This window comes from Ramularia collo-cygni, assembly GCF_900074925.1.
Source record: "Ramularia collo-cygni strain URUG2 genome assembly, contig: RCC_scaffold26, whole genome shotgun sequence".
NCBI classification, from domain to species: domain Eukaryota; kingdom Fungi; phylum Ascomycota; class Dothideomycetes; order Mycosphaerellales; family Mycosphaerellaceae; genus Ramularia; species Ramularia collo-cygni.
This window is the reverse complement of record NW_019716280.1, coordinates 270663-297824: the sequence shown is the minus strand read 5'-3', so window position 1 is coordinate 297824 and position 27162 is coordinate 270663. Positions and strand designations below refer to the sequence as shown.

Genomic DNA, 27162 nt, shown 5'->3' with positions numbered 1-27162 from the left:
CCCTTCTAACCTCCTGTAACACACGTACTAACTTCCTATGCAGGAGAAAGCGTCTGGATTCGAAGAGAGTATGAAGTACAAAAAATTAACCAACGCGCAGCGCTCTGGTTTGAACCAGATTCCTAACCGTCGCTTTACGCTTTGGTGGAGTCCAACAATCAACCGTGCGAACGTGTATGTTGGTTTCCAGGTCCAGCTTGACTTGACCGGCATCTTCCTCCACGGCAAGATTCCTACATTGAAGATCTCGCTCATCCAGATCTTCCGTGCACATTTGTGGCAGAAGATCCACGAGTCCGTCGTCATGGACTTGTGCCAGGTCTTTGACCAGGAACTCGAAGCGCTCGGCATCGAGACCGTTCAGAAGGAAACAATTCATCCCCGAAAGAGTTACAAGATGAACTCGTCCTGTGCTGATATCCTCCTGTTCGCGTCTCACAAGTGGAGCGTGAGCAATCCCAGCTTGCTTTACGACACCAAGGACGGCATGAGCATGACTTCCACCRACAAGTTCTGGATCGATGTGCAGCTGCGATACGGAGATTACGACTCGCACGACATTGAGCGATACGTCCGCGCCAAGTACCTGGACTACACGACTGACAGTATGTCCATCTACCCATCTGCGACTGGGTTGATGATCGGTGTCGATCTGGCATACAACCTCTACTCGGCGTACGGATCCTACTTCCCTGGTCTGAAGCAGCTTGTGCAGCAGGCTATGGCCAAGATCATGAAAGCGAACCCKGCGCTGTATGTGCTACGCGAGCGTATCCGCAAGGGTCTTCAGCTTTACGCTTCTGAGAGCAATCAAGAGTTCCTCAACTCGCAGAACTACTCCGAGTTGTTCAGTAACCAGATCCAGCTCTTCATCGACGACACGAACGTCTACCGTGTCACCATCCACAAGACCTTTGAGGGTAACTTGACAACAAAGCCAATCAACGGTGCCATCTTTATCTTCAACCCTCGCACCGGACAACTCTTCCTCAAGATCATTCACACAAGTGTATGGGCTGGTCAGAAGCGTTTGGGTCAGCTGGCCAAGTGGAAGACGGCCGAGGAAGTTGCCGCACTTATCCGATCGTTGCCAGTGGAAGAACAACCGAAACAGCTCATTGTCACTCGAAAGGGTCTTCTTGATCCTCTCGAGGTGCATTTGCTGGATTTCCCCAACATCAGTATCCGTGCCTCTGAACTTCAGTTGCCATTCCAAGCTGCGATGAAGGTCGAGAAGCTCGGAGACATGATTCTGCGCGCAACTGAGCCGCAGATGGTGCTTTTCAACTTGTACGATGAGTGGTTGAAGAGCATCTCATCCTACACAGCTTTCTCTCGTCTCATTCTCATCTTGCGTGCTCTTCACGTCAACCAGGATAAGACGAAGCTGCTACTGCGACCAGACAAGACCGTCATCACGCAGGAGCATCATATCTGGCCCACGCTTACGGACGATGATTGGGTGAAGGTGGAAGTGCAACTTCGCGRTTTGATCCTGAATGATTACGGAAAGAAGAACAATGTCAACACTTCGTCGCTCACCAATTCCGAGATCCGAGATATCATTCTCGGTATGGAGATCAGCGCGCCAAGCATGCAGCGTCAACAAGCCGCAGAGATCGAGAAGCAACAACAGGACCAGCAGCAGTTGACAGCCGTCACTACCAAGACCCAAAATGCTGCGGGTGAGGATATGATCGTGACCACCACTTCCGCCTACGAACAGCAGAGCTTTGCTTCCAAGACGGAATGGCGCACTCGTGCCATTGCGACCAGCAATCTCCGCACTCGCGCCAACAACATCTACATCTCCTCTGAAGACATTCGAGACGACGAGCATCACTTCACGTATGTCATGCCGAAGAACATTCTCAAGCGCTTCATTGCCGTGGCCGATCTCCGAGTGCAAGTTGCCGGATACCTGTACGGCACATCACCTGCGGACAACAAGCAGGTCAAGGAGATCAAATGTATCGTCATGATACCTCAAGTCGGCAGTACGCGTGACGTTCAACTACCCAAGAACCTCCCGGAGAATGAGATGCTCAATGGTCTTGAGCCTCTCGGAGTAATTCACACTAGCGCAGGCAACGAGACGAACTACATGACAGCCCAGGACGTCACACAGCATGCCAAGCTCATGGCTGCACATCCATCATGGGATCGCAAGACTGTGACCATGACCGTGAACTTCACGCCGGGCTCGGTCTCGCTCTCGGCATGGTCTTTGACGCCACAGGGCTACCAGTGGGGAGCTGAGAACAAGGACATGGGATCTGATCAGCCTGCTGGGTTCAACAACTCGCTCGGTGAGAAGAGTCAATTGCTTCTGTCCGACAAAATCCGCGGCTACTTCTTGGTCCCCGAGGACGAGCGATGGAACTGGAGTTTCCTCGGCAGCGGCTTCAGCGAGCGTGAGAAGGCAAAGGTGTGGGTGAATGTGGGAGTACCTCGGAGATTCTACGACGATGTTCATCGACCGATTCACTTCCRGAACTTTGCGGAACTGGAGGACGTGTGGGTTGATCGGAGTGACAATTTGGCTTGAGCGTGTATGTACACGGGAGATACCTTTGGGACGGGCCTGAGAATGGCGAGGAGTGAGCGATCTTTCGGCGTATGGCGAAGCGATGGGCTGGGCATTTTGTGATGAGGGTCACGGGAAATGTGATGCGAAGAAGAATTGAAGGCGATTGTTTCACCTAGTGTATACATACCGATCAAACGATTGATCATCATTTGCATGATGCATTCGGTTGTCATGTGCTCATGCTGTCTATCCCTCCCGTCCGTAGCACCTCCCTCTAAGAACTGAAGCAACTCTACCATCAACGCCTCTCTGATGCCGCGGCGGCCTGCTTCCGCTCGATAAGCTGAGGATCCAGGAAGGAGGAATCAATCTTTGACGAGTCGAACATGATGGGTCTCTTTGATTTCCTGCTTGACGCCTTTTGCGGTTTGACGTCGAACGCAACGTCGGCGACTTTGAATTTGCTGCTCTGTGATGAAGCCGTGCAACTCAGTTTCGGTTTTTTGATGGGGATTTTTCTGGTTCCTGCGTCTTTCATCATGATCTCTGTGGTAATCGTTGATTGTCGTCGATTTTGTCAAAGGGCCAGTGAAATTGATAGAATCTTGTGTTTCCAACAACAACGGCGATCCCCCGTATTTGACTCTCCGCAAGGCTACTGCTTTCTGTGCTTGTAGCTACCGGTTCATATGCGTTGTCATCGGTTTACTACAAGGAGCGGCAACCTTCAGTGTCACCGGCGGTTGTGATTGCGCGACAGGGTTAGGGTTTGGGTAGCGGAATTAGGTTCGATTGCATTGACTTTGATATTGATGGCGAAATTGATGTTTGTATGACGCTCTCTTCATTCGTGACTAGTGGTTCTAGCCGCCATTTTTGGAGCTACCTTGCGCACCAAGTATCACGTTCAACTTCACGACACTTTGCCCCAACAGCCAATCCTACACCTCCAAGTCCACCCAGCGCCTGAACTCTTCAACTACACCGCCTCGCGCCAACTCGGAAGCCCGAGAACCAACAGTACATATATTCAGAGGGATAGCAATACCACATCGAGAACTGAACATCGAGAACTTTCTACGGGAGAACTGATAATACAAAGGATGTATTCGCTCCGACGATCCGCTCACCTTTTCTCATCCACCTGCAGCTCGTCAACCTTTGGAATTCCATCTACGATTCGAGTGCAGCCATTTCTGCGGACAACATGCGTGCACCCGAGGGTCGTTGAAGCACAGAGATCAATCCATTCTTCGGCAGCGCTCAATGCAGCTCCAAAGTCCCGAGATCGAGGCCCCAAGAGCGAGGAAGATACACRGACAGACTTCGGCGCAATGAACATCCTTTCAAATACTCCGGTACCGACGACCGCAGTCGACGCATGCATGGACGATGGCTTTGCGCTTGATTCTGGTCTGAAGATTGCTGGTGCCGGTGTTCTGCTGGTCGGCGGCGAAGCTTTCAAATGGAGACCATGGATCCGTGCAGGCCAAAAAGAAGGCCCGATAGGCGATGGCGCCGGTGGTGACGACAGCAAGGGCGTTCAACGTCTGGGCGGCAAGTTGCAGAATAGTAAGGGCCAGTGGGACGTCGAAAAGCATGCTTGGGGCGTGCTAGATCTGGCGTGGCCGAAGCCAGATCTCCTCATCCTAGGGACAGGGATCCGCACTATTCCGATCAGCCCGGAGACTCGAGCACAAATTAACGAGTTGGGAGTGAGAATTGAGGTGCAAGACACGAGAAATGCTGCCGCACAATACAATATGTTGGCCACCGAGCGGGGTGTGCAGCAAGTGGCCGCAGCACTCGTGCCGATCGGATGGAGGGAGGGCATCAAATGAGCGGACGGTATGGAACAATGAGCCTGGTCGTCTGATGTGAGGCTGACGATTGAAGCAAATCAGCTGTCGCACGCGCAGTTGACAGAACTGGCTCGATCGCGTTCCACCACGCCCGCCGAAATATCAGCCTGCACGGAAACCGCACAGACTTGCTGCTACGGTTCAAGCAACCTGGCTCCCGACGAATGGCAGTTCGATGGGCCTGAGATGCTGATACTGAGCGTGACGCTGAAGCAAGCCCGCTGGCTTCACAGGGCTGAGCTATGTCGGATCTCGCTGGCGAACATACCCACGTATCGCAAATCTTGGCATACAGCACGTCCACAGATCTTTCATGTAGAAAGAATGCCACACTCGAGAAGCCTACAAATCTTTCCTTTTCTGGACCTGCTGGTGGCACACCTGAAAGAATCTGTATCGAGCAGCATCGAGAAACCTTAAGACACCGAAAGCATCTTGATCCACAACTGCCACACGATGTCTTACTATAGCCACGATTGTGTTCTCACTGGAGTTAGCTGGTTGTGAAGCGTGTTGCGATTTCACAATCTGGTGAACTGCCCGATCGGTTCATCTTGCGGCTGATGAATGTTGATCCGAACATTCATGACTGGGAGAGTTTGATAGCAAAGTCTCCGCCCGAGGCTCTGCCACAGACACCTGCTAACAAGCTCATCCAAATCAGGCGGACTGATATGGCGCGGTGCGAATTCAGAACTTCACAAAAACACCGCGTCCCAGGCCTTGTTCAACACAGCGCTTGTTGCTGTGAAGTGAACTTCTCACAAGGATGAACGATACCTTGAAGGTTGAACAGATGGGAGCTTTGTGGGCTTCCAGGGATCGCCAAGGTACGTCAGCGATTCCTGGACCCTCGGCTATATGAGTTGTGCAAGAGATCATCTTGTTATGCCCACGAACCGGCGCCGCTGTCACGCGCTCAGGCGTGCTTCTTCCTCATGCATACCCCGCTGTGCGAGCGGTCGCGCTGCTGTGCTGTCGCTTTCATCAGTCCGAGGAAATCGAGACTGACAAGACCTGTAGCCGCTGCGACGTCGACGAACTGCACCTTATCTCCCAGGGTGCTGTCCGTCTTGCTGCTTGCATCCCTGCGCCAACGTTAATTGAATGCAAGCTTGCGCCTGCTGGGGTTTTGGCGACGGCTGCTGTCCGAGCCTCGTGCGTGGTGCATCCTAGTCAACGGGCGGTCGGTACCCCGCACGCATTCGGATGCAGCCTCCACCCCAGGATGTCAATCCAAGGGTCCTAGAGCTGTTATCTGCACGCTGGATGGTCAATCTTGAGTTACTTCGCGCCTCATACGACACTGTAGTGTGCCGTTTGTAGCTGGCACGCCCGTGGGCTGAGCCTGCCGCCCGCATGTTCGCGCGAGCCCCATCGACATGATCGCTTGTGCAGGCTTTAGACCATGTCAGGCAGCCTGGGACTACTTCTCTGCGCTGCTCCTACCAGTCAGCTTCCTGTGAAGCGGAGCTGTCACGACCGCCTCTCCGCATTTGTAAAGCTTACCTACTTCTGACACTCGTCACTTGACTACCTCGCACGCAGTTCCTCAACCGTCGCCAGCGGCGCTTCCTCGCCATATTGCGCCACTCTTGTATCTTTGAGGTATCACAGCGCGCACTCGCTGTTATTGGAGCCGAGTTGGACGATCACAAGCCCGGCATACTGTCGCTGGCCAATGTCTACATCGCAAGACTGCTGATGAGAGAGCCATGCATACAATACCCTCCAGGCCGTTACATTATACAACACATGCCGCAAAGTAGCTCTTTCTGGGAAGCCAGCGGCACTACTGCCGCGATGTCGTACGTCTCTCTAGCTGGCAGCGACCCACTCTACTCGCGGGCCCACCTTACCACGCATGCGTCCTTGTAATTGAGACATCGGCCTGCGGGTCGCCCACGCTGTCTGAACACCCAGAACCATGTACACTAACGACAACATCATTAGCAATAATTCTCCCGACCAGCAGCGCAACCTGAAACCTTCACTACCGGACCAGAACGCCTATTCAGCATCTCCTTCTCAGCTCACATTGCCCTCGGATCTGCAATCGAATGCAGGGATACCAAACCCATATCAGCACACCAACTATTATGTCCCGAACCCTCATGATCCGTCCGGCTTCGCATTCCCACCACCGTCGGGGTATAGGCCGCAACACATTCAAGCGCAGCATCAGCACCAGCCACAGCAGCACCTACAACAACAACAACACTCCCCGCTCAACCTGCGCAAGCGACGCGCGTCTGAGCTGGGAGATCTCCCCGGTTCTTCCAGTAGCAATGCGAGCGTATTTGGGAACCCGACAGGCCTCATGGCCGATTTGGACCAGACGTTGGGGGGACCTTCTCAGCACCAGCCTCTGACGAGTCCAGTAGTTGCAAAAAAGGGGCGCACGAACACGCCGTGGACCCCAGCGGAAGAGCAACGGCTGAAGACCCTCCGGGACGCCGGTAGTAGCTGGAGTGAGATTGCAAAAACATTTCCACTGCGGACCGAGGGCAGTGTTAAGAAACATTGGTACAAGRCAAGTCGCCTGAGTCGACAAGCGCACCGTCAGGGTGGAAGCGTTACGCTGACATGTCTTGCTCACAGGACATGCACTATGCAGAGTTTGCGGAAGACGARGTCAGCAATTTCGTCCGCCTCACTTTGTACTCTCGATATTAGAATCGACCAAGCTGACGGCGTGTACAGAGTGCGGCGCTGCTACAGGCCATCAAGGACTACGAGAACAATAAGTGGAAGGTCATCGGGCAGAAGGTGGGCAAACCGGCCAAGGTACGTTTGCAACCTCTAAGCCTCTCATTCTCCACTGCATTGGATGAACTGACACCGCGCAGGCGTGCGAACAGTTTGCGAAAGAGCAAGGCTGGAAGATCTGAGGAGCGATGAAATGTCCTTGTCTCCAACCGATGGCGCCGAGTGGATGCGCTCGTGCTTGGTAAATGCGATCTTCTATTGCTCGTCCGTTGCTCGACAGTTATGTCCGAAGTGAAAGTGGCATAGTAGGGGTACATGTGCCGAGCCAGTGTGTTGTGCTTTCTCCGCTGGTACTGTGTAGCATCAAGGCGAGGTGTTTCGGCGTTCAGCGTTCGTTTGGTCCTGGTGGTGATTGTGGAATTGGRCGGACGGGAATTGGGCTTCATCGCTGAGCAGAAGAATCACAAGTGGCATAGTTCTAGCCGGGTTCGGGACCATTCGGCTAGACGACGGGCTGGACATGGGCATGGGCTTTTATCGCGGTATGCGTCGCGACCAACCGCTATTACTTCGTTGTACACGCGCGGACAAGAAGCGATGCGGTGCCGTGCTAATACATTGTGGCAAATAATCACTTTTGGTCGAGAATGTGAAGTCGGAAAAAGAGGGCGTGCTTCAGGTGGTGGTGAAACATGGGCACCGCACTAAAGATTTCGATTTCGACATCACCTGGTCCCACCGCTACACCGACACCATTTCCTTCAGCTATTTCCAAACATTTGGCAGCTCAGCGCAGACCACGTGAAACAAAGAGGACGATGACAAGTCCGGAGCCCAGACCCGATCTTCTCGCCCATGAGTCGTGGGCTGGAGCGCGAGTCATTGCTGACGGCAAACTAGCCGTTGGGCAAAAACAGCCGCGCTGCTCCAAGAACAAGAACGCCCTTTGTGCGGCGAAATGGCTGATGGCGTGGATCCAACTACATGAGCTTACTCATCAGCAGGAAATTGTTGAAAGCCTTGAAAGGAGCTCGTTGACTCCATGGCGATGAGGTCCGCCGCTGGTCATCGCACTGTTGAGAAACTCGCGTTGGCAGTCAAAATCGTCCAGGTTGCGTATCCTGGTGCTATATCGCCCAATACGGAGATTCATCGACATTTGCCCTGCATCGATTTTGACCCTGTGTGCTCCACCCTCGAGCCATACGTCAAGATCTCCGCCATCATTCTGCCTGATTGCCATGCGCCGAATTCACTATCGCTGCACCGGACGGCGACGAGTCCGAGATCCTCACTTGCACTTTCTATGACAACACTGATGCGATACTGTCACACCAGCCGTCCCTTGTCCTCGAACCGTGGAGAACCGTGGCGGCAGTGATGGAACATACGTTCTTCTCCAGAACACATGGCCCGATTCACCGCACGGTCAATGGCCAGCATTGTGAACCATGAGGTCCGTGTTGGGATAAAATCCCTGCTATATTCGTGCTTGCTCAGATCGCCGCTCCGACCGTGCCCAAGGCGGGTCGTCTTCTAGTCTCTTCTAGAGAAGGGTCTTCCGAACTTTCCTCTTGCTGTACGGACGCCCTGCATGATCTCATCCCCAAGCGACGAATGCGAAGACGGTACGACGTCGACAATAGCACCTACCGGACTGCGTTCCCGTGGATCTACATGATGTTCCTTGCATAAGACGCCGAGGCACCGGGCCTTAGAGTTGCCCTCACGATTCGGGCTACGCATATTTTCGACGACCCTGTCCCGTCATCACGTCACTTTCTTCTTGCGGGTGTATGCCACTGTGGCGATCACGCGAGGGCGCGCGGTTTCGAAGGTGAACGTTCTGCACGGATGGAGAAGGGTGTGGAAGCAGGCGCCATGTCATCTTGCATCGTGCATGCCCTTAAGTACAATGGCATATCCTTCGCGCCGACTTTCCTCCCCAGATATCTTTTATGAGTGCGGTCTTTTCCTTGCTCACGTCTTATGACCATACGACCTTCATTAATGCCTGCATCTGATCTGTTCTTGTAATACCCTTCCTAGTTTCATATACCCCCAAAGCCTGGCGCTTTGATACCACACCATCAACGACATCACGTCGTTGCCCGTCGCTATCACTAACCAACAACCTTACGGGATTTCCCACGCTGCCCGAGCAGAGTGCTCTGGCAGCCTCACATGCAAACTGGCAGTCGTGGCGCGATCATTCCACGAGTTCTCATTCGACTTTGGCGGGCCTAGTCATGAGAACACAAGCAACGCCGTCATCTCCCCGGTGACGAGTGCCGAATACCAGCAAATACTGGCTCATTCATTTCAGCCGTCGTACTTGCAGCCACCTCAGGCGCAATCGGTGTCGGACTACCCACAGTATGAGCCGTCGTCGATCATACAGTCGCAGATTTCAGCACCGGAGCCTTCTTACACGCTGGCACCGAGTGCTCGTCTCGACCATACCCAGTTCTCCTCCATGCAACAACCTCGACAGCTCTCTCAGGTAGCACCGTCGCACTATTCCAGCCCGTATGAGAGCCCCCAGCCGGGGCTATATCAACAAACTGCGCCGCCTAGTCGCAAGCGCAGTTTCCAGGAGGAATACGAGTACGATTATCAAGGCATCCAGCAATTGCAGACCCATTCTATGAGCAGGGGGACACACAGCCCTGCGGATTTTGCTATCCCTGTTCAACAGCATCAACCTGGAGCATCGATGTACCAGTACCCGGCTTCGCGACGACCATCAACACAGCAATCTCTCGAGAATGTGTCTACGCAGTCTGCGTCACACAACCAAGCACAACAGCAGCATCATCATCACCGTCTGCCGAATCAGCAACCGCCAAACAAGATGCGGAGGACCTCGCCCAGCGAGGGTGGGTCCGTAATGGACGACGATGACGRTCTTGGACCTCCAAGTGTCGTCGGACAACCTGGCATGCCGGCTCCAGCGGTTCGACCCAAGGGACCGAAGCTAAAGTTCACCCCTGAAGACGATGGTTTGCTTGTGGAGCTTAAAGAAACGAAGAACCTTACCTGGAAGCAGATTGCTGATTTCTTCCCGGGAAGAAGTTCGGGTACTTTGCAAGTGCGGTATTGCACCAAACTGAAAGCTAAGACAACGATATGGACTGACGACATGGTAAGTGACATCCTACACGCTATGTAGCGATCACCTTGTTGACTGGCAATTTTCATAGGTCCATAAGCTGCGCATGGCGATTCAAGAGTACGACAACGACCGCTGGCGCATCATCTCGGGCAAAGTCGGAAACGGCTTTTCTGCTGGTGCATGCCGCGACAAAGCAATTGAGCTGGAGGTTGAAATCGCTGGAAACTACAGCATGGCAGCCGAATACAGCCAAAACCCGGCCGAATATACTCAGAATCCGGCTGAATACACTCAACACCCGGGAGACTTCTCGACAGAGACTTGATGATCATGACGGATTTCCTATTGTACGCTTGCTTGGAATGGATTGCATTGAGCCATGGAGTTGGCTTTGATAGACAAGTATGGCAGTGGGTCGGAGACGGATGCTTTCGACTCCGACCACGTTCGCCACGTTTTAAACGGAGCGCTGGTCGCTTCGCGGTCGGGCACGACATGATTACTACTTAATATTGCTCCTGGAGAGGAGGGAAAAGTTGAGAGGCTTGGACATGCCTCTGCGTGTACGATATTTGTAATTTTAGCGCGCAAATGATACCCTGATCGTCTACAACTTTCCAATCCCTCCACTACTGTCCAATATCTATCTTCATTGCTCTCTTTTCGGAACTCCATGCCAGGTATTAGGTTTTCGGCGGTTACCACACATGCTCATCCGCAGACGGTGGAAACAACGTTTTCTGGTAGTGTGGGGGGGATTGGGAAGACAAAACGTGCCAGAAAAACGGCTTTGCTGGCACGTCACGTCACCTCACCTCACCTCATCCGCTTAATATCTCCGACCTCGATATACATTACACTTCAACACCAAAGTTCCATGACTGACTTACTTTACAGCATCGTGCTTGCCATCAATCACCCTTCCTTCCCAAACTGTTGCTACGGACCATGTTTCATTCTCGAGCGGACTGCTAACACCCATCTTACTTACGTATGCCTCGCTCGACTTATGGCTGCATCGGAGAATGTGAGAGAAGGCCGAAAAGGCGCAATAGAGAACCTTTGGTAGGACTTTTGCGTTTCTCTCCACTCCACAGTGGTCCGTCCAGCTTCTTGGGTCAGTCTCGACTCTCGCAATGTGTGTGTGACTCGGATTTTCATCCGTGGTAAATCTTCTCCGTCGGTAGGTGGGTGGGTGGGAGTTCAAAAAGAAACGGTGGGATTCCGTACCTTTTCTCTGCCCGTTGCACTTTATATATATACAGCTGGATCTCCTCTTCTATCGCGTTCATCTTCCCATTTCTCTCTCTCTCTCTCCTCTTCGACAGATCGCAGAACGATATCATGCCTTCCGACTGTACTTGCAGGCCCTTATGGGCTAGACAAGGTGTGCAGTGGCCGATGCACGACAAAGTAAACCGAAATCTCATCCACCATTGACCATTGATGGGGTCGTTCTGGTTTGAATGCTAACAATGTCTCTCTCACAGGGTTGTCCATTGGCCCTCGGAGAGACCCGGATGGGTTCAGAATCCAACTCCAACCCCCCAGGAAGAAATACTCAACAGACCAGCGATCCTGCAGTCACTGCCCCATTACCCACCACAAAAGTCAGCGCTCTTTTGAATCATGTAGCCGGCATGTCAATCAGCAGTCCAGAACCACTTCTCAACGGGCACACCCTTGCAGAGCTGAAATCAGTTGTTACAGCTGACCGCGATGGGAAAACATGGAGAGATGAAGAAGTAAGTGCAAATCATGCAGAGCTGTTAGGTACTATGCAAGTCGCGAGCAAGGTCCCTTTCATTGGGACATGCCTCGAATCAACAGCTCTCTGCGACACACGTTCATGCTCGATCACCAACACTGTGCTGATTTCTCAATTTCATTAGAAAGCCTTTTTGAAGTACCATCGTGCCCATGGCGCTAGCTACTCTGATCTGATCCAAGCCATGGGCCGCTCCTACCGGTCTCTCCGAAAGAAGTCGTGGCAAGTGAAAGAGCGTCCGGCCAAAGCACCAGGCTCGAAATCCAAGAAGAAGAAGAAGAAGGAAGAGGAGGAGGAGGAGAAAGTTCCACAAGACTCGACAAGCAGCAATGGCAAGTCTCATGCCACCAGAAAAACCAAATCTCGCACCCGGTCCAGCAAAGCCAAACAAAGCGACCAACGCACTTCTCATACCGGTGGAAATGGCAGGAAGGGCCCATCTGTCCTTTCTCCTGACGCAGAGGAGGTCGAAGTCAGCTCTCCGCCAGCTACTCCCTATCCCGGACCCCCTTCGCCGCCCCAATCCGACTTTGGGCTTTCAAGCCATGGTGCACCCTCGGCCCCGTCTTCCCATGCTCGTCAGCAGTACCTTCACGAATATCGCAGGATACTAGATACCGTACCTTATATCGACGTACATGACAGCCACGCCAACTCTCCGGCACATCAACCACATGCCAGCAATCTCTTGCTCTCTCAAGCGACATTTCCGTCTACACATGTCGACAGCCGTGGCCAGTCGCTGGAACAACATTCTCCAGAACCAAATGTGGAGCCCATTGTCCCCAACATAGACTCTGGTGGTGCGGAAGGTGTTCGGATGTTGGTCCTCGCTGCTCAGGAAGTTGAACTTCAGGATGCGGCGCGAGAGAGGTATGACGCAGTCCACCGTGACAGGAAGAGACAGCGCCTCCCTAGCCCCGACACAGAAACGCCTGCTGTCAGCTTTTCGCCAGCTCCGCCCCGTCGCGGACCCCCACATGAGCGAGGCTTCCAGAGCCTCGCTCGCCACGCTGCCCTTCAGACAGCGGCGCCTGCTGCGCAAGAGATGCATGACGCATTCAACCATGGCAGGAAGAGACAACGCCTCCCTAGTCCCGACACAGAGACACCTGCTATCAGCTTCTCGCCAGCTCCGCCCCGTCGTGGATCCCCTGATGATCGAGGCTTCCAGGGCCTCGCTGGCCACGCTGCCCATCAGATTGCGGCGCCCGCTGCAAGCGAGATGCATGATGGACTCAGCCATGTCATGAAGAGACATTGCGTCTCTCGTCCTGACATAGAGAGGCCTTCTGCCAGCTTCCCGCCCGCTCCTCCAGATCATCGCGGAGTCTTTGATGAGCAATCTCGAGAGTTCTTCGCTCGCGACGCCCGCCCCCAGGTTGTGGCGGCTCCCGCACGAGAGAGGCTCCGTACAATCGATGCTGCCGCTGCATATGGCGATACAGACAGCAACACTGCTGGAGCAAGCCCGAGGCCTAACATGACGGATGAGATGGACATGGATCCGCCTAGATGGACTGCCATCAATGACCCTCGGCCTACTCGTCACGATCGATCGGAGAGTCAAGGGCATCAAGGGGATGGACTCAACGGCACTGAAGAAGGACCAACAGATGATTCTACTCACTGATTGGTACCTCCGCTGTTGAGACAGACATCAAGTGCATCAAGTGGATGAACTCAACGGCATTGAAGCAGGACCAACAGACGACACTACTCACTGATTGGTACCTCCGCTGTTGAGACAGACATGGCTTGGGATGCTTACCACGGAGGTCTCATTCCATCGCTACGAATCATCACGAAATTGCATCGTTGAGCCTACACGAAGCAAGGGTTGGAAGTAATATAGGCATCGGAGCAGGATCAAGAGGTGATACCATTCGCGAATGGGCACCTCCGCTATTGAGCTGTTGAGCTAGAGGAGGCTTGACATACTCGACACGGAGCTGACGGGAGGAGACTTCCCGTCGCTCCTTCATCACAGAATACGCAAAGCAAAGGTCGTACAACGAATCAAACACGGAGCTGACGGGAGGTCTCCTCCCGTCGCTCCTTCATCACACAAGTACGCAAAGCAAANAATACGCAAAGCAAAGGTCGTACAACGAATCAAACACGGAGCTGACGGGAGGTCTCCTCCCGTCGCTCCTTCATCACACAAGTACGCAAAGCAAAGGTCGTACAACTAATCAAACACGGAGCTGACGGGAGGTCTCCTCCCGTCGCTCCTTCATCACACAAGTACGCAAAGCAAAGGTCGTATAACGAATGTTGAGCTGTTGAGGCAGAGGTGGCTTGAAATACTCGCCACGGAGCTGACGGGAGGTCTCTTCCCGTCGCTATTTCATCACACAATACGCAAAGCAAAGGTCGTACAACGAATCAAACANCTTGAAATACTCGCCACGGAGCTGACGGGAGGTCTCTTCCCGTCGCTATTTCATCACACAATACGCAAAGCAAAGGTCGTACAACGAATCAAACAAATCTTCACTCATGGTCTCACATGTCCCACATTTCAATTGAATCTTACTCACTCCACAGAATATGCTTGCTAGAGTGGGCATGTCTTTGACCCCGACAATCTAGATGCCTTCACACCATCCACAACACTCCAACCCATCGATGCTAATGACGTAACCATTTCCATTCTGATAGCAACCTGGGTCAGATTTTAGAAATGACACTGCAGAGTCCAGACCTTCCTGTTGAGTCAGATGCAATTCCATGACAAGCTCCACATCATTCACTTACAGAGTACCCGGCTAGCAAAGACGCTAGCGGCACTAGCGGCTTTGGCACCCCTATACGCAGTGCCAAAGACGCCCGCCCATACAACATCTACGTCAGGTAGGTCATTCGGCTTCTTCTTCCCAAAAAAATCTGTCATGGTAGTCCTTTGGTAGCTTGAACGAATGTTATCCAAGACCGACACACGCCTGCGATCGAAGCCGTGTTGCAGTCGATCGAGATCAAAAGTTGATTTCCGGCGAGCGTGACGATTAGATTCCTGTGCATATCCATCTTTTGCGTAAAGTCTCTTTGCGGTTAATACGTGAGAGGAAGTTGAGCCAAGGTAAGTAACTGCCCGGCGATTTTCAGAACTGGTGGTAACAAAATCACATATCCATAATTGCTTTTGCGTTGGAAAAGTCGTATTGCGTGAATGAGTTGAGACTGCATCGCTACGATACCATCTGATTAGCCTGAATGCCCGCACAATTCCGATCGACGATTGCAACATCGAGCAGCTCGACAGACTACGCAGCGGTAGAGACTGCAATCCCTGACAGATTCTCTCCCTCTGGTTTATCAAGCCATGAACTACTGACTCATCGATATGTCAATCAATGTAGTGGCGAAGGAATCACAAGACTCAATTTCAATACCAAGGGACCAAGTCTTGCGGATTGCGTCTTCGGCCAATTGTCAAACCTCGCGCTTAGGATCGAGATCAGAATCTGATGCCCATTCGGGAACAACGTCGTCACTCTGCAAGAGCTGAGGTGATTTCTAACCGGAGAATTAAATCAGGAACCAGGTACATTTTTTGTGGGGAGAGCGCGTTCCGTAGGTACTCCTATCGTGGCCAGCCACGTTGACGGTTGGAGTTGGCAAACCGGGTAACGAATCACGATCAAAGGGTAAGCAATCGGATGGCCCTACGACCAAACTCGCCATGTGCAATACACTGTTCCTGTTCGCACAATGCGGGATTCCGTTGCCTCTTTCGTAGTGTCGCCGTTGTTGTAACGACACAACGTCTGCGATCACCTTGCTTAATACTTGCGACCAGGTGTTCAGTAGAGGACTGCCAACTCCAATCAGCAGTAGGACATTTGAGGCTTATGAAGACGGAATGTCGCCTCTACGTCCCACAGGATTGCGGAACATGTACCCATCCATATGAACAATCGAATCATGTGTCATCATTGCTTGCGTTGTTTACTATACAGCGTGCGCACGAGCGGTAGTGGGATCATCCACTACAGGCTCTGCGCTCAGTACCCAGATTCGTGAATCTTCAATCATCTTCCATCTCTCAGTTCGTCGTAAAATTCGTTAAATCGTGATCTCAACTGGCCGCTGGCACCCCGGCCACAAGAACCAATATATCAAGACGCAATACCTTGCCGAGTCATAACTGCTGCATCGAACTCATGATGACCTTGATACGCTTGCGTGATCGTGCATCTCAGAACTCTCACCCGCGACTTTCAGACCGGTGGACTGATCTGCTCGCGTAAAATGCCCCTCCTTTTTTCGGCTGCGCGCTCCCGTCTTCTGATCTTGGCCTCCCTCACTCTCGAGCTGAGAGCCGCCAGTCCAACGTACTCGACCCTTGTTCCGCCGGTGAAGGGCAAGGTGAAGGTTCGTCTCCGTCTGCGCTCAACCATACGTTGCATCATCTCTTCGCTGGTGCGCTTCGTGACGTGATGTCTTCGGTTGTTGGTGCCATGTCTGTCTATACCTAGGCTGTTGCCTTGCAGAAATCCACCTCTCCCACGGAATCCTGGCAACCTCACGCTCATACTGCGCGGAAAGAACGAATTGCGTTTCTCTTGGACATCTGAGGTGTCCCCACCGGGAGGCAAACGGTCATCGGCGAAGTCGTCATCATCGTCATCGCTGCTGGAATACTCTTCCCAGAAATTACGTGGTTGCCAGAAAGGGTTGAGATGTGTAGGTCTGTTGTCGGGTGACGTCTGTGGTCGTTCAATTGGCTGTCTGCGCGCACTGTTTGAGCGGCCAAACGGAATGGGCTGAACCAGACTCGCGCTATATCGTCTGACTCTTTCGGTCAAGCTTGCACGTCTTTGTAGGTGCTGCCGAGGGCCAAAGCTCGATGCAGGATCGCCAAACTGATTGTCAAGCTCATCGACAGGCGTCGGCGGTATGAATACTAGCTTGGGAGGCTCGGGCGCAGCCCGTGGGTTGGTAAGTGGACTGTGCGCCGAGGGCGAAGACCGCCTGACTCCTGTGTTTGGAGAGTCCGGTGGCTGTACGAATGCCTGAAACATCGGCTCTGGAGCACCTGGAGCTGTCGCTTCCTCGTTCGCTTGATCATTTTCACGTTCGTTTCCGTGAATCAGCAGCAGACTTTCATTGTGATGAGGGAAGATCTCTACGCCTCTGGCTTCGCAAAGTTCACCCTCAGTGCCCGAAGTCTGGCTGAATGATAACGGTGTCTCCACTGGGTGCAAGTGCCGCAGGTCCAAGCTCTTGCGCCGCGGCGAAATTGGAAGCGTCTTATCAGAGGATTTCCCATACTCGCGCCACGAGTCACGGTCGTAATCATCATGAGAGCCAGGAGCGAGGTCAGCCGATGCAGAACTGAGGTCTGTGTTTTCCTGTCTGTCCTCGCCAATGTTCTCCAGCCTTCTCTCGACTGAAGTTCTCCTCAGCTTGGGCGGCGAAAGGGACGCATTGACAGCTCGAGACATCATGCTGCCGTTCGCACTTAATTGCTCCGGACCATCTTCGTACAGGTTCCTGCTGAGTTTCGGTGTAGCCCTGAGCTCGTCCAAACGACCCAGGCTTGTTCTTCGCACCTCGCCCAAGTTACACAAGCGCTTTTCTGCAGAGGTTCGTCTCAACTTGTGCAGTGGGCGTGCTTGTTCTTCCTTCGACCCGGAGCCGAAGCCCTTGCCCATAGGATCTGCGCTCCAAGGTCGACCACGCATCCCATCTCCGCCAGAGGATTCGACTCGGTCCAATGCCTGGTCTCGCACTGATCTTCTCAATGTCTGGGCACGACGAGGTGCGAATGTTGGTCCGTTCGAATTAGTCAGCGCTGTCTTGCCCTTCAGATAATCGGCGCCCGTGTCACCAGACAGCGAGCGATATCCGTGCTGGACCTCGTGGCGACTCTGATGAAGACCGAGAGGCCCAACAGATGCATGAGCGATGGGAAGGGGCTTCGTTGCTCGGCGATAGAACTCCTCAGGCTCAACCTTCGGGCTCCCAGCTTCGTCGCCATCATCACTAAGTGATGGCATCGCACGTTTGTATTTCAACTTGTGGTTGCCGCCGTCAAGACTTCCTCGTTTGCTGTTACTGGCTAGGCTCACGTCGGCGCGGAGTGATTCGCGTTTGGGAGTGTGTCTGAGAGTTCGCTTGTGTTCCGGTGAGGTGACGACCACGACTTGGACTCCGCTACCGTCACTGATCGCACTATAACGTTTTGCATTCTCTCTCTGTATGAATTGGTAAGTGGCATTGTTTCCTTCTAAAATTGCTTGGCCAGTAGCAGTGGCGGGTGGAGAAGTGGGCTCCGGGATGCTCTCGATCTGCGGTGAAGCTGGGTCGGCGATTGGTGAAGACGGATGCTCTAYAGGCGTTCTGGGTCGAAGATGCGGAGTGACGTTCTCGATCAGTGTGGGAGATGCCGTGTGGGCGGGAAGTGCGGCTTTCAACTTTTCAGTATCCATTTCGCGCCGCGGGGTTGGATATCTTTCAATGTCCAGATCTTTGGCCACTGTCGGCACAGTCACACGTGGTTGCCATTTCGAGGAAGCATACAGTAGCGCATTGTCCATTTGCTTGATGTCATCTCCAGGCTTGATGGGAGCTCTGAGTCGGTGCTGGAATGCAAAACCAGACGGATGGGGCAATGCTTGCTGAATGGTGGGTGACATATCAGGCTCATGAGAGTCACCTGTATGAGAGCTCGTAGGCCTATCAAAGTCGCTTTCCGACTCCGTCTGGTAGTGTTTGACTCTAACCGGACGATTTTCAGAGGCATCGGTTTGTGTTGCGGTGCCCGTATCGCTGCCTGGAGTTGCGACTTCCGGAATGAGGTCAACACCCAGCAAGTTCAAATCCGGCAGCTGTTCATCGATGGGCGAGTGAAGCTGATGGGTGCTCTCACCACTGCTCAATCCCTCGTTTGCAGTCTTGAAGGAGTCTGCAAACGAACTGTAAGCGTGAATGAGCTTTGGTCGCGGGACCGCCATCGTCTCACGTATGCTGGGCGGTGAGTGATCGGGGGTCGGGGGACTATGGGCCTCGGTCACTGGAGTACTGAAGCCTGACCTGTGCGACTGATTCAAAGCGTTTCTTACTCGGTCTGCAAAGACGTGCGATTCTGGACTGAGTGTACGAGCAGGCTTTGTCTCTGCAACTTCACTGCTGGTCATGGTTGGTGGTGTAGGTGGAAGGCCGGAATGGTTGTCGTCGAGGGCAAGTAGTATAGGMGGCGTATTCCTGACGTGCTGCTCAAGGACTGCCAGGGCTTGAACGGCAGCGTCGAAGTCTTCGATCGATGTGTGACTGTCAGTGCTTGTCATCGATGGTGATCTGGCTCTTTGCGCATTTCTCCTCTCCATGTCTGCCAGCATCCGTATGACGTCCCGTTGATCCGCTGTAAGAACCTCCTCCGGTTGCTTGTCTCGTGACACCTTCGACTGCTGCACATCTCGTCGCCATGTTGGTGCAGCGATAGGCTCGACTGCGCCGGACGGAGAGTCCATTGCCGGCCCAAGCTCGACCGCGATGTCTCTCTACCAATGGCATGCACACCACTCTTCCTGTCCAGGCCCAGCAAACAATAGGTGTATTCGAGATCCAGGCGGATGTATAACAGAGGGTGGATTAGGTATATGCAGGTAGGAATAGATGGCAAGTCGAAGAGGTTGGCAGACGCAGATGGTCAGGTCGCTCCCACTCCAATCTCACTCACACGCGTGTGCTTCTGGATATGCGCATCACAAATTTGTCGCGTGGAGTCGCTTTCGACGAAGATGCGGGAGATTGTAGCACGCGAGCTTGCGTGGTCACTGGTGTTACAGCGCGGGGCGGAGGACGTGGCGGAGACCGGGTCGCTGAAGCAGAGGCAAGATTCTTGAGACGACGTGAAATTGACAGAGGCTGCGCGCGCAAGGATCCAGGATTAACGAAGGTGTGGAGTCGGGTGGGTGGGCGTCTCGGTCTGCAATTAAGGTAAGAATGGCCGTTGAGCAAGAGAGGCCGCACGACAACGCGAAACGGCCGCTTGGTCGTGTGGCCGTAAGTTAAGGGACGTGTGGGAGAGAGACGACCCGCGCGATCTCTCTTTCGACTCTAGAGTGAGTCTGGCCTGTCGGCAGTTGCGAAGACGTCAGAGGATGAAGATCGACTGCTTGGCGTGGAGAGGGTGGAAAGTGGCAGAGCAGAGGTCGTTTTGGCTTCTGGATTGCTTGACGGCGAGGACAACGATCCAGATACATATGCACCGCAAACTCTGCTGATATGTACTAAAGTACCTTACTGTGTAAAAGCGTTGCAAGGAGACTTCACACGAGCGAACTTGCCATCGCCACCAGGCTTGCATAGAGCATGCATGTGGTCGCATGCACGACTGCATTGGGGCCCCTTCACAATTCGTCCGCGCTCCAATCATCTCTGCAGCACTTTCGGTACGCTGCACTCACAGACTCGTTGTTGCAGGCCCTGGTTCATGTTCACGATCAGATGCAGCTGCAGATGATGCTATGACTCTGCTGGTCGTGACATGAGATATACATACAGCTCCTATTCAGGGAGTTCCACATCTTTCTTCACGGCCAAGTGCCGAAGCAAGGCGGTGCACGACTGCTCGTCTCAGGGCGGGCGGAGCCAGCTCCTCGGATCAGTCCAAGACTCCCAGAGCACACACTACACTGTACGCTAGACATGCAGCAGCATGGGTCTACAGTGGATGCAAAGGCTATAGCCGAAACACGAGCGAACGAAGATGTCTCGAGAGAGTTATGGTATTCATTACCCATCAAGGCCATGAAACCATGCACCAAGAAAGGACTCGCTATGAGCCTCATCTTTCCCGCAAGCCACTGCTCGTAGCAACCAGATCGCTGGGCTTCCACGGCTGCTGTGTTTCCAAAAGTACGCCGCCATGCATGTCTAGCGCACGCCTGATCCAAATCACCCCAAGCCCAGCGGAGGGGAGAGGACGGATCATGGAAGCCGACAAGAATGTTCCACATGCCTTGTCTTGCAGGGCTGCTCATCATCATCCAATCTCGGTGCAAAGGTCAAGCAGAACGAGACGGCAGGCGGCGAGATGGGTTGAAACCTGTAATATTCAATGCAAGCAAATCAAACACAAAGTCTGCATGTGACGTTTGGAGAGTGCAAGTGAATGTGACATCCAGCGCGTGGAGAAAGAAAGTCGGGTGGAAAATCCGAAACGACGACGCGACCTCGCTAGTTCGACTTGAATCACACCTCAGCACCTCTCTCCTGTAATCTCCAACGAGTGAATGACAACAATAATGTCTGCTTCTCATCCATGCGCCTCTCCACCCTCCTCCTCGCCTTCTTTCGACTCCTGCTCCCGATAGCAACGCTCTCCACAGTTCACCTCTACCTGTATCCAGCCTTCAAGCAGTGCGATTTCCCCAGCGCCCAAAATGGCAAGCAAGCGCCATTCCGGCTTCTCACTCTGGCCGATCCACAACTAGAGGGCGACACCTCCCTACCAAATCCCAATGCACCTCTTCTTCCAAGCTTGCATGCTCTGTGGAACGTCCTCGATGGCCGAGACCAGGATGGACTTTTGACATCATTGAGAAATCATGGAAAGAGCTTGCTGAGCCGCGATGTTCCACAATTGATCAAGTCTTATCGCAAACAGCTGGATCTGTGGGGAAATGACAGATATCTGGCGCATATCTACCGGCTCATGCATTGGTGGTCAAACCCGACACACGTTGTGGTGTTGGGAGACCTATTGGGCAGCCAGTGGATCGGCGACGACGAGTTTGCAAGACGAACAGATCGGTTCTGGGGGACCGTCTTTTCGAAGGGAATCAAACTTGGCAAAGAGGTTACCAACGAAGTTTCAGTGCAAGTCCTGGGTGCGGATCAAACATGGAAGCATCGCATCATCGCCGTGGCGGGGAACCACGACATTGGATACGCAGGCGACATCACTAAAGATCGTCTCGCTCGCTTCRAAGAAGCATACGGCAGTCTCAACTGGGAGGTGCGTTTTGCACTCAATTCTTCTCACGATTCACCCCAGCTGCGTCTTGTTATACTCAACTCGATGAACCTTGACGCTCCTGCCTATGACAATGATCTCCGCGCTGATAGTATCAACTTCCTCCACCAGCACCTGACGGAGGATGCTACATCTCCTCAGACAGCAACAATACTGCTCACTCACATTCCCCTTTATAAGGACTCCGGTATCTGCGTTGACGGCCCGTTCGTGGACTACTTTGCAGAAGACAACGGTGGTGGCATCAAGGAACAGAACCACCTCACCTATAGTACCAGCGAAACTATCCTTGATGCTCTCGTTGGCGGTGAACGTCGGGATCCCAAAGMTTTGGTGTTGAATGGTCACGATCACGAAGGTTGTCAAGTCTATCATGCTTTGCTTTCCGATGATGAGAAACGCGCGCAGGAGAGTGAGGATGTAGAAGRGCGTTCGTGGCAAGCATACGCCTACCACTCGCCTCAAGGCGCGCTCAAGAGACACCCCCGCTTTGTCGGAGTGAGAGAAGTCACTGTTCGTAGCATGATGGGTGATTTCGACGGCAACGCTGGGCTTGTCAGTGCTTGGTGGGATGATGTCGAGAAGAGGTGGAGTTTCGAGTATGCGAGCTGCGAAGCGGGCGTGCAGCATATTTGGTGGGCGGTGCATGTCGTAGATCTTGTTACTGTCGCAGTTGGATTTGCGGCTCTGTTTGCGCGACTTCTGGAGAGGCCAGAAAGCGGAGGCAGGGTGGACACGAACAAGAAGACGATCTAGTTGATGATGATACACTTTCATCCCAAGTTACATGCCTATTGCCGTTCACAGACGACAGAGAGAGTTCTGCGCGACTGCAGTGGCATTCACTCTCAGCTGAATACGCTCTATTTCTCACTCCGCCCGACACTTTCTGATATTCCATGACTGCCTTGATGTCCCGCTCATGCTCCTCCCGCCAGACGACCCCGAGTCTGCTGTACCGGTCCTTTGATTGTGCTCCACCACCCAAGCCCATCCGCCATCCGCCATCCGCCATCGAGGCGGAGCATGTCATGCCGTCGCGGGAGGATATCCCCCAAGGAAAAGAGCGAGTCGTTGCGGAGAACGCGTGGCGGAGCCCGAAGAGGTCGCCGCGGGACAGTACCATGCCACTTGACAAGGAAGCGTGTTCAGGAGACCGTATTACGTCGACTGATGATCGTCACTGCCTTGCAACGAAGAGAATAGCACGATGGCATGAGGTCCAGATCATCGACGTTATAACAAGGCTTTTCGCGAAGTGAAAGTTTTACCATAGGTTGAACAATGGACTATCCGCTGGTGAGACCATATCACTGAGGACACGGCGCTGGGCCAGGGGAAATTTGTGCCTGGACCAGTGCTGTGTCTCTGGGATCTCGTGAGTTGCTCGAGTAAGCTGAATCGCTGAGATCAAGCAAGTGAGTGTGGCAATGTCGGCGCCTCGAGCACCGCTGTTTACCATCTTCTCCCCTGCCGCAGCTACACCTCACTCAGACCTTTTGTCCGAAATTCGGTAGATCGATGTCTTGTATCGGCTATTTCTCGTTCAATACAGGACATTCCCATCCGAGTGTTCAGCACCTGGGAGATGCGATGGCGACGAACAGGCGCAGCGTTTGACCTTGAGATTGTCCTTAAAGCTAGATTTGTCCTCCCCGTCGACGGGTCGGACCTCCCTATCCTTCCAGATTCTCATGTCAGGATCGAGGTGTGGGTAGCTTATAAGACTTCCATGTTCCAGTAGCAAGGGGAATTCACGATAAAGCACAGTGAAGACCCGACGGAGTTCTCTATGGTCAGAGTAAGATTCCTCCATATGCTACCTCTATCTCTAACTCATCTTCACTATAGAGAAGAAAAACCAAGGATATTGGTAGCCAAGAGATAACACCGGGTCAAATTTGCGATGTCTGGAAATCTCGTCTTATCGCTAAAGGACGATGTTTGTGTGATTACATAGCCATTCACTCCATTTCTCTCTTGGCACGCTAGTTGCCGCTAAGCTCGACTGGGTCTAGAGGGAGAGGGATGTACTCTCTGTGCATCATGTCAATATCCTCTGAAGTAGACATGATTCTCACATGTTAGTGACCGCACTCTTCTGTAAGCTGTAAACCTTGATAAATGCACTTTGCGTCAATCTCCATATCCACAATACTCGCCATCACCGCTAAGATTCGCCTCATTCCCGCGAATGGGTTGCGAGCGGTGGACGCAGCACTCTGGGCACACCTTTTGTGAAGTTTTGAAAGCAATCATGATTACTCGTTCGTATAGAATAATCACTATCCCTYGTTATCTGCCCTTGAGGAGTTACAACAGCACCCAACGCCTTATGACAAAAAGATCGTCCTCCCTTTCGGATCCAGGACAGCTTTCCGTCTTTGATTGTCAGCACCATAATGAACTCATCGCCCCGCTTCCCCTAACCCGACGCTCAGTACAGCGGAATGATTGAGCATGTGGTCGTGGACAACCAAGCATCGCGCTTGGAAGCTTGGAGGTAGCCTGCAAGTATTTCCCCACACACACTCAAACTCATACGACTGCAATACCACGCAGTAGTCATCCGGGATATTCATCCGGCCATGTCCCACCGATAATGATAGTCAACCCCGTCGCCGACGAACTCGTAAGCGTGCTGTCTCGTGCCAAGCCATCAACGCGGACGTCATCGAAGGGGAACGTATAAATGTCTGGCAACTCCTTGTGCACAGCGGTGCTATACCAGTTCTGAGGAGAGGTCGCAGCGTCGCTAGACATGGCAGTTCCCCGGTTGAAATCGGCACAGAAAGGAGCGCGGAGAGCCTCGTGGGGGTCACCTGGCGCCGCAACCGCGGCGAAAGGCCCAGATGCGCATCCGAAGACATCGGCAGAGGTTGGCAGACCATATGACCGACCATTGCATGTTGCTGAACTACCATCGGCGGCGCCCACGCAAGTCACGTTTCCGACATTGCCGAGATTGTACTGCTTGGGCTGAGCGTTCCACTGCGTGTATACTGCTCTGGCATGTGCGTTGAAATAATCCTCGAATGCTGAAGGATTGTTCTTCATGTACTCTCCTGGTGAGAGAATTCTCAGGATCTCGCCGTTCCGCTCAACGCAGAGATGCTCCCAAGGCATACCGTCTGCGTTACTCTGGCTTTGCAAGTCGGCGCAGATGCGGTCCAATGACCCGGGGTTGGCTCCCCAAGCTTGTTTGCCGGTGTGGCCTCCTTCCAGCTTATAGCCCACTGTGAGATGTGTCAGCAAAKGCAAAGTCTCTCTATCTCGTTGTGAGATCGGTGCTTTGAGGGCAGAACGATCGCTGCATCAAGAGAGTTGTTCGAAAGAGATCGAGTGCGGCCGCATCGAATGTTTATACTGGTGAATCGCACTTACATGGCGGGTTACCCAGCATGTCGACGGCCGAAATGTCGATGTAAATGGTTCCCCTCGTGGTCGTGAGCTCCACAAAGTTGTACACGGCATCTTCAGCAGGGGTTGGCTGAATCTTTGACTTGCCCGCGGCGTCGATGACTTTCATGAACGAGAATTTGCCGCCGCAATGCGCATAGATTCGGCCAGATGAAAGATCACCAACAGGGAGACTCATCACGCTCCCTAGACACTTGTCAGCTTTTGGCCGTCGGAAGAACAATTTGGATGCAGGGAGCTCTTACCTTGAGCATGGGCGTAGAGCTGCTCTGGCTGTGGCTGTCCTGGGGCGGCGTTCACAGCTTCATACTGTGAAGTCTGGCTGAGGAATACATCCCGGCCATTCTGTTCACCAAAAACGTAGATATCGCAGGGTTTCTGCCCAGGTCGGACAGGAATGTAGATTGGGAAAGGTTGGTCACTTGGAGCAAGTCAGCAGACATTTAGCAGCAGAGGCACGTTTTGGGGCACTCTTGTTGCCAGAATCTGTCGTTGCGAGACCGGAATTTCCCAGCGCGCGAGAGCCTTGACAAAAGTGTGGTGTGCCACTCCGCAAGCGAGATGTAGCGCAGCGGTGAAGACTTACGCATTCAACATTGGGGCGCCATGAGCGCTTCCGAGAAGTCCCAGTGCTAGCAATGCAACCAGCAATGGCGTAGACTCCCGACGTGAAGGCATCATTCTAGCGAGCGATGTCAGCGTACATGTACGAAGTAGAAGCGTGCGTCGATGCGAAGACCGTATGTATCAAGCAGAATCTCGTGGGGTAGGGTTTTGAGCGGTAGGTATTGTCGGTGCAACAGGTATAGTAGAGCAATAGGAAGAGTCGGCAGCGACGGAAGAGTAGGAAGAAGTGTCGGCAGACAGTGCGATGCTAAATGTCGATGCTAAGAAAGAGGAAAATTTGGGACTGCAGCCTTCTCAACTGCAATTCCAACGGTGGCCAAGAGGATGAATACCATCAAAGCGGAACCAGCAACTTAACGTGAGTTTACTGTCACCACTGGCAAAATCCCAAGCGAGAGGCATAACCACCAGCTAGTACTTTGGAACTACCAGAGTTCGCAGTAGGTCACAAAGAACTTGGAGCTCTGCCCTGCTCCAGATTGTGCGTGTGCAGTGTTCACTGGTCGTGCAATGGCCGGGCTACTGTCGCAATAAATGACCATCGCAGACCACGCTGGTGAGTCGAGAGCGCCCGGAATAAGAATTACAAGGCCTGAAATGTAACAGTGGCAGCGACCAGCAAGGTCCGCCTGTCTATACGCTGGACGGCCCGGATCCACCGCTGCCATGATCTCTGCTGAGAGGTTCCATAGGTTGACTTTGAGGATCCAGCGGACAACAGCGTGTCGACACGTAGCCTCCAGATCGAGGCAGACATCAGGTACGCCCAAGAGACCGCAGAAGTATGAGCATGGTGGGGTAGTCGTTGCGGCAAGGCATTCGTCGGCGCGAAGAGCAGTTCTGCGTCTTGCGTATGCTTCAGGCGAGGAGCTTCTTCGTGATTGATAACAATCTTTGATGACAAGATGAGTTCTTGGGCAAGATAAATCAATATACTCGACCGTGATGCATTCATTTGTACAAGGGGCTTCCATTCTTCATGCTCTCGCCGACCTCGACCGACCGAAAAGTCAAAACTGACAAGGATGGTACCATAGAATTTGACAAGCCGCAACATTTGTAGGGGGTCTCTGCAGCATAATCTGCACGCGTTTACCAGACGAAGGTGATGTGGTGATGAAGGGAGAAGTTACCATGCCCGTA

The 27162-nt window shown here is 53.1% G+C and overlaps 9 protein-coding genes; 6 read left to right on the top strand and 3 right to left on the bottom strand.

The window, feature by feature from the left end:
• The window catches only part of RCC_11090 (pre-mRNA processing splicing factor 8), a gene marked incomplete at both ends in the record, with an annotated part of 8231 nt that extends 5683 nt beyond the window's left edge, over positions 1 to 2548 (top strand). Inside the window, one exon of the mRNA XM_023776315.1 lies at positions 44 to 2548. Within this exon, the coding sequence (XP_023632083.1) occupies positions 44 to 2548 (2505 nt within the window).
• Positions 2549 to 3864: 1316 nt separating this feature from the next.
• RCC_11089 (uncharacterized protein) lies at positions 3865 to 4371 on the top strand (the record flags this gene model as incomplete). The annotated part of the gene is made up of 1 exon (XM_023776314.1): positions 3865 to 4371. One exon carries the CDS (start codon positions 3865 to 3867, stop codon positions 4369 to 4371), a length of 507 nt encoding a protein of 168 aa, XP_023632082.1.
• Positions 4372 to 6147: 1776 nt separating this feature from the next.
• RCC_11087 (uncharacterized protein) lies at positions 6148 to 7293 on the top strand (the record flags this gene model as incomplete). XM_023776313.1 has 5 exons in its annotated part: positions 6148 to 6200; positions 6346 to 6918; positions 6994 to 7038; positions 7096 to 7179; positions 7242 to 7293. 5 exons carry the CDS (start codon positions 6148 to 6150, stop codon positions 7291 to 7293), a joined length of 807 nt encoding a protein of 268 aa, XP_023632081.1.
• Positions 7294 to 9577: 2284 nt separating this feature from the next.
• Positions 9578 to 10541, top strand: RCC_11086 (uncharacterized protein; the record flags this gene model as incomplete). XM_023776312.1 has 2 exons in its annotated part: positions 9578 to 10246; positions 10305 to 10541. The coding sequence occupies 2 exons, from the start codon at positions 9578 to 9580 to the stop codon at positions 10539 to 10541; spliced, it is 906 nt and encodes a 301-aa protein (XP_023632080.1).
• A 1315-nt stretch (positions 10542 to 11856) lies between these two features.
• Positions 11857 to 13617, top strand: RCC_11085 (uncharacterized protein; the record flags this gene model as incomplete). XM_023776311.1 has 2 exons in its annotated part: positions 11857 to 11961; positions 12109 to 13617. The coding sequence occupies 2 exons, from the start codon at positions 11857 to 11859 to the stop codon at positions 13615 to 13617; spliced, it is 1614 nt and encodes a 537-aa protein (XP_023632079.1).
• Positions 13618 to 14575: 958 nt separating this feature from the next.
• On the bottom strand, positions 14576 to 15234 carry RCC_11084 (uncharacterized protein; the record flags this gene model as incomplete). XM_023776310.1 has 2 exons in its annotated part: positions 14576 to 14691; positions 14745 to 15234. The coding sequence occupies 2 exons, from the start codon at positions 15232 to 15234 to the stop codon at positions 14576 to 14578; spliced, it is 606 nt and encodes a 201-aa protein (XP_023632078.1).
• A 973-nt stretch (positions 15235 to 16207) lies between these two features.
• RCC_11083 (uncharacterized protein) lies at positions 16208 to 19462 on the bottom strand (the record flags this gene model as incomplete). The annotated part of the gene is made up of 1 exon (XM_023776309.1): positions 16208 to 19462. The coding sequence occupies one exon, from the start codon at positions 19460 to 19462 to the stop codon at positions 16208 to 16210; it is 3255 nt and encodes a 1084-aa protein (XP_023632077.1).
• Positions 19463 to 21258: 1796 nt separating this feature from the next.
• Positions 21259 to 22728, top strand: RCC_11082 (related to cell division control protein/predicted DNA repair exonuclease; the record flags this gene model as incomplete). Its single annotated transcript, XM_023776308.1, has 1 exon — positions 21259 to 22728. One exon carries the CDS (start codon positions 21259 to 21261, stop codon positions 22726 to 22728), a length of 1470 nt encoding a protein of 489 aa, XP_023632076.1.
• Positions 22729 to 24537: 1809 nt separating this feature from the next.
• On the bottom strand, positions 24538 to 26073 carry RCC_11081 (uncharacterized protein; the record flags this gene model as incomplete). XM_023776307.1 has 4 exons in its annotated part: positions 24538 to 25208; positions 25357 to 25578; positions 25638 to 25813; positions 25979 to 26073. 4 exons carry the CDS (start codon positions 26071 to 26073, stop codon positions 24538 to 24540), a joined length of 1164 nt encoding a protein of 387 aa, XP_023632075.1.
• Between the last annotated feature and the right edge of the window lie 1089 nt (positions 26074 to 27162).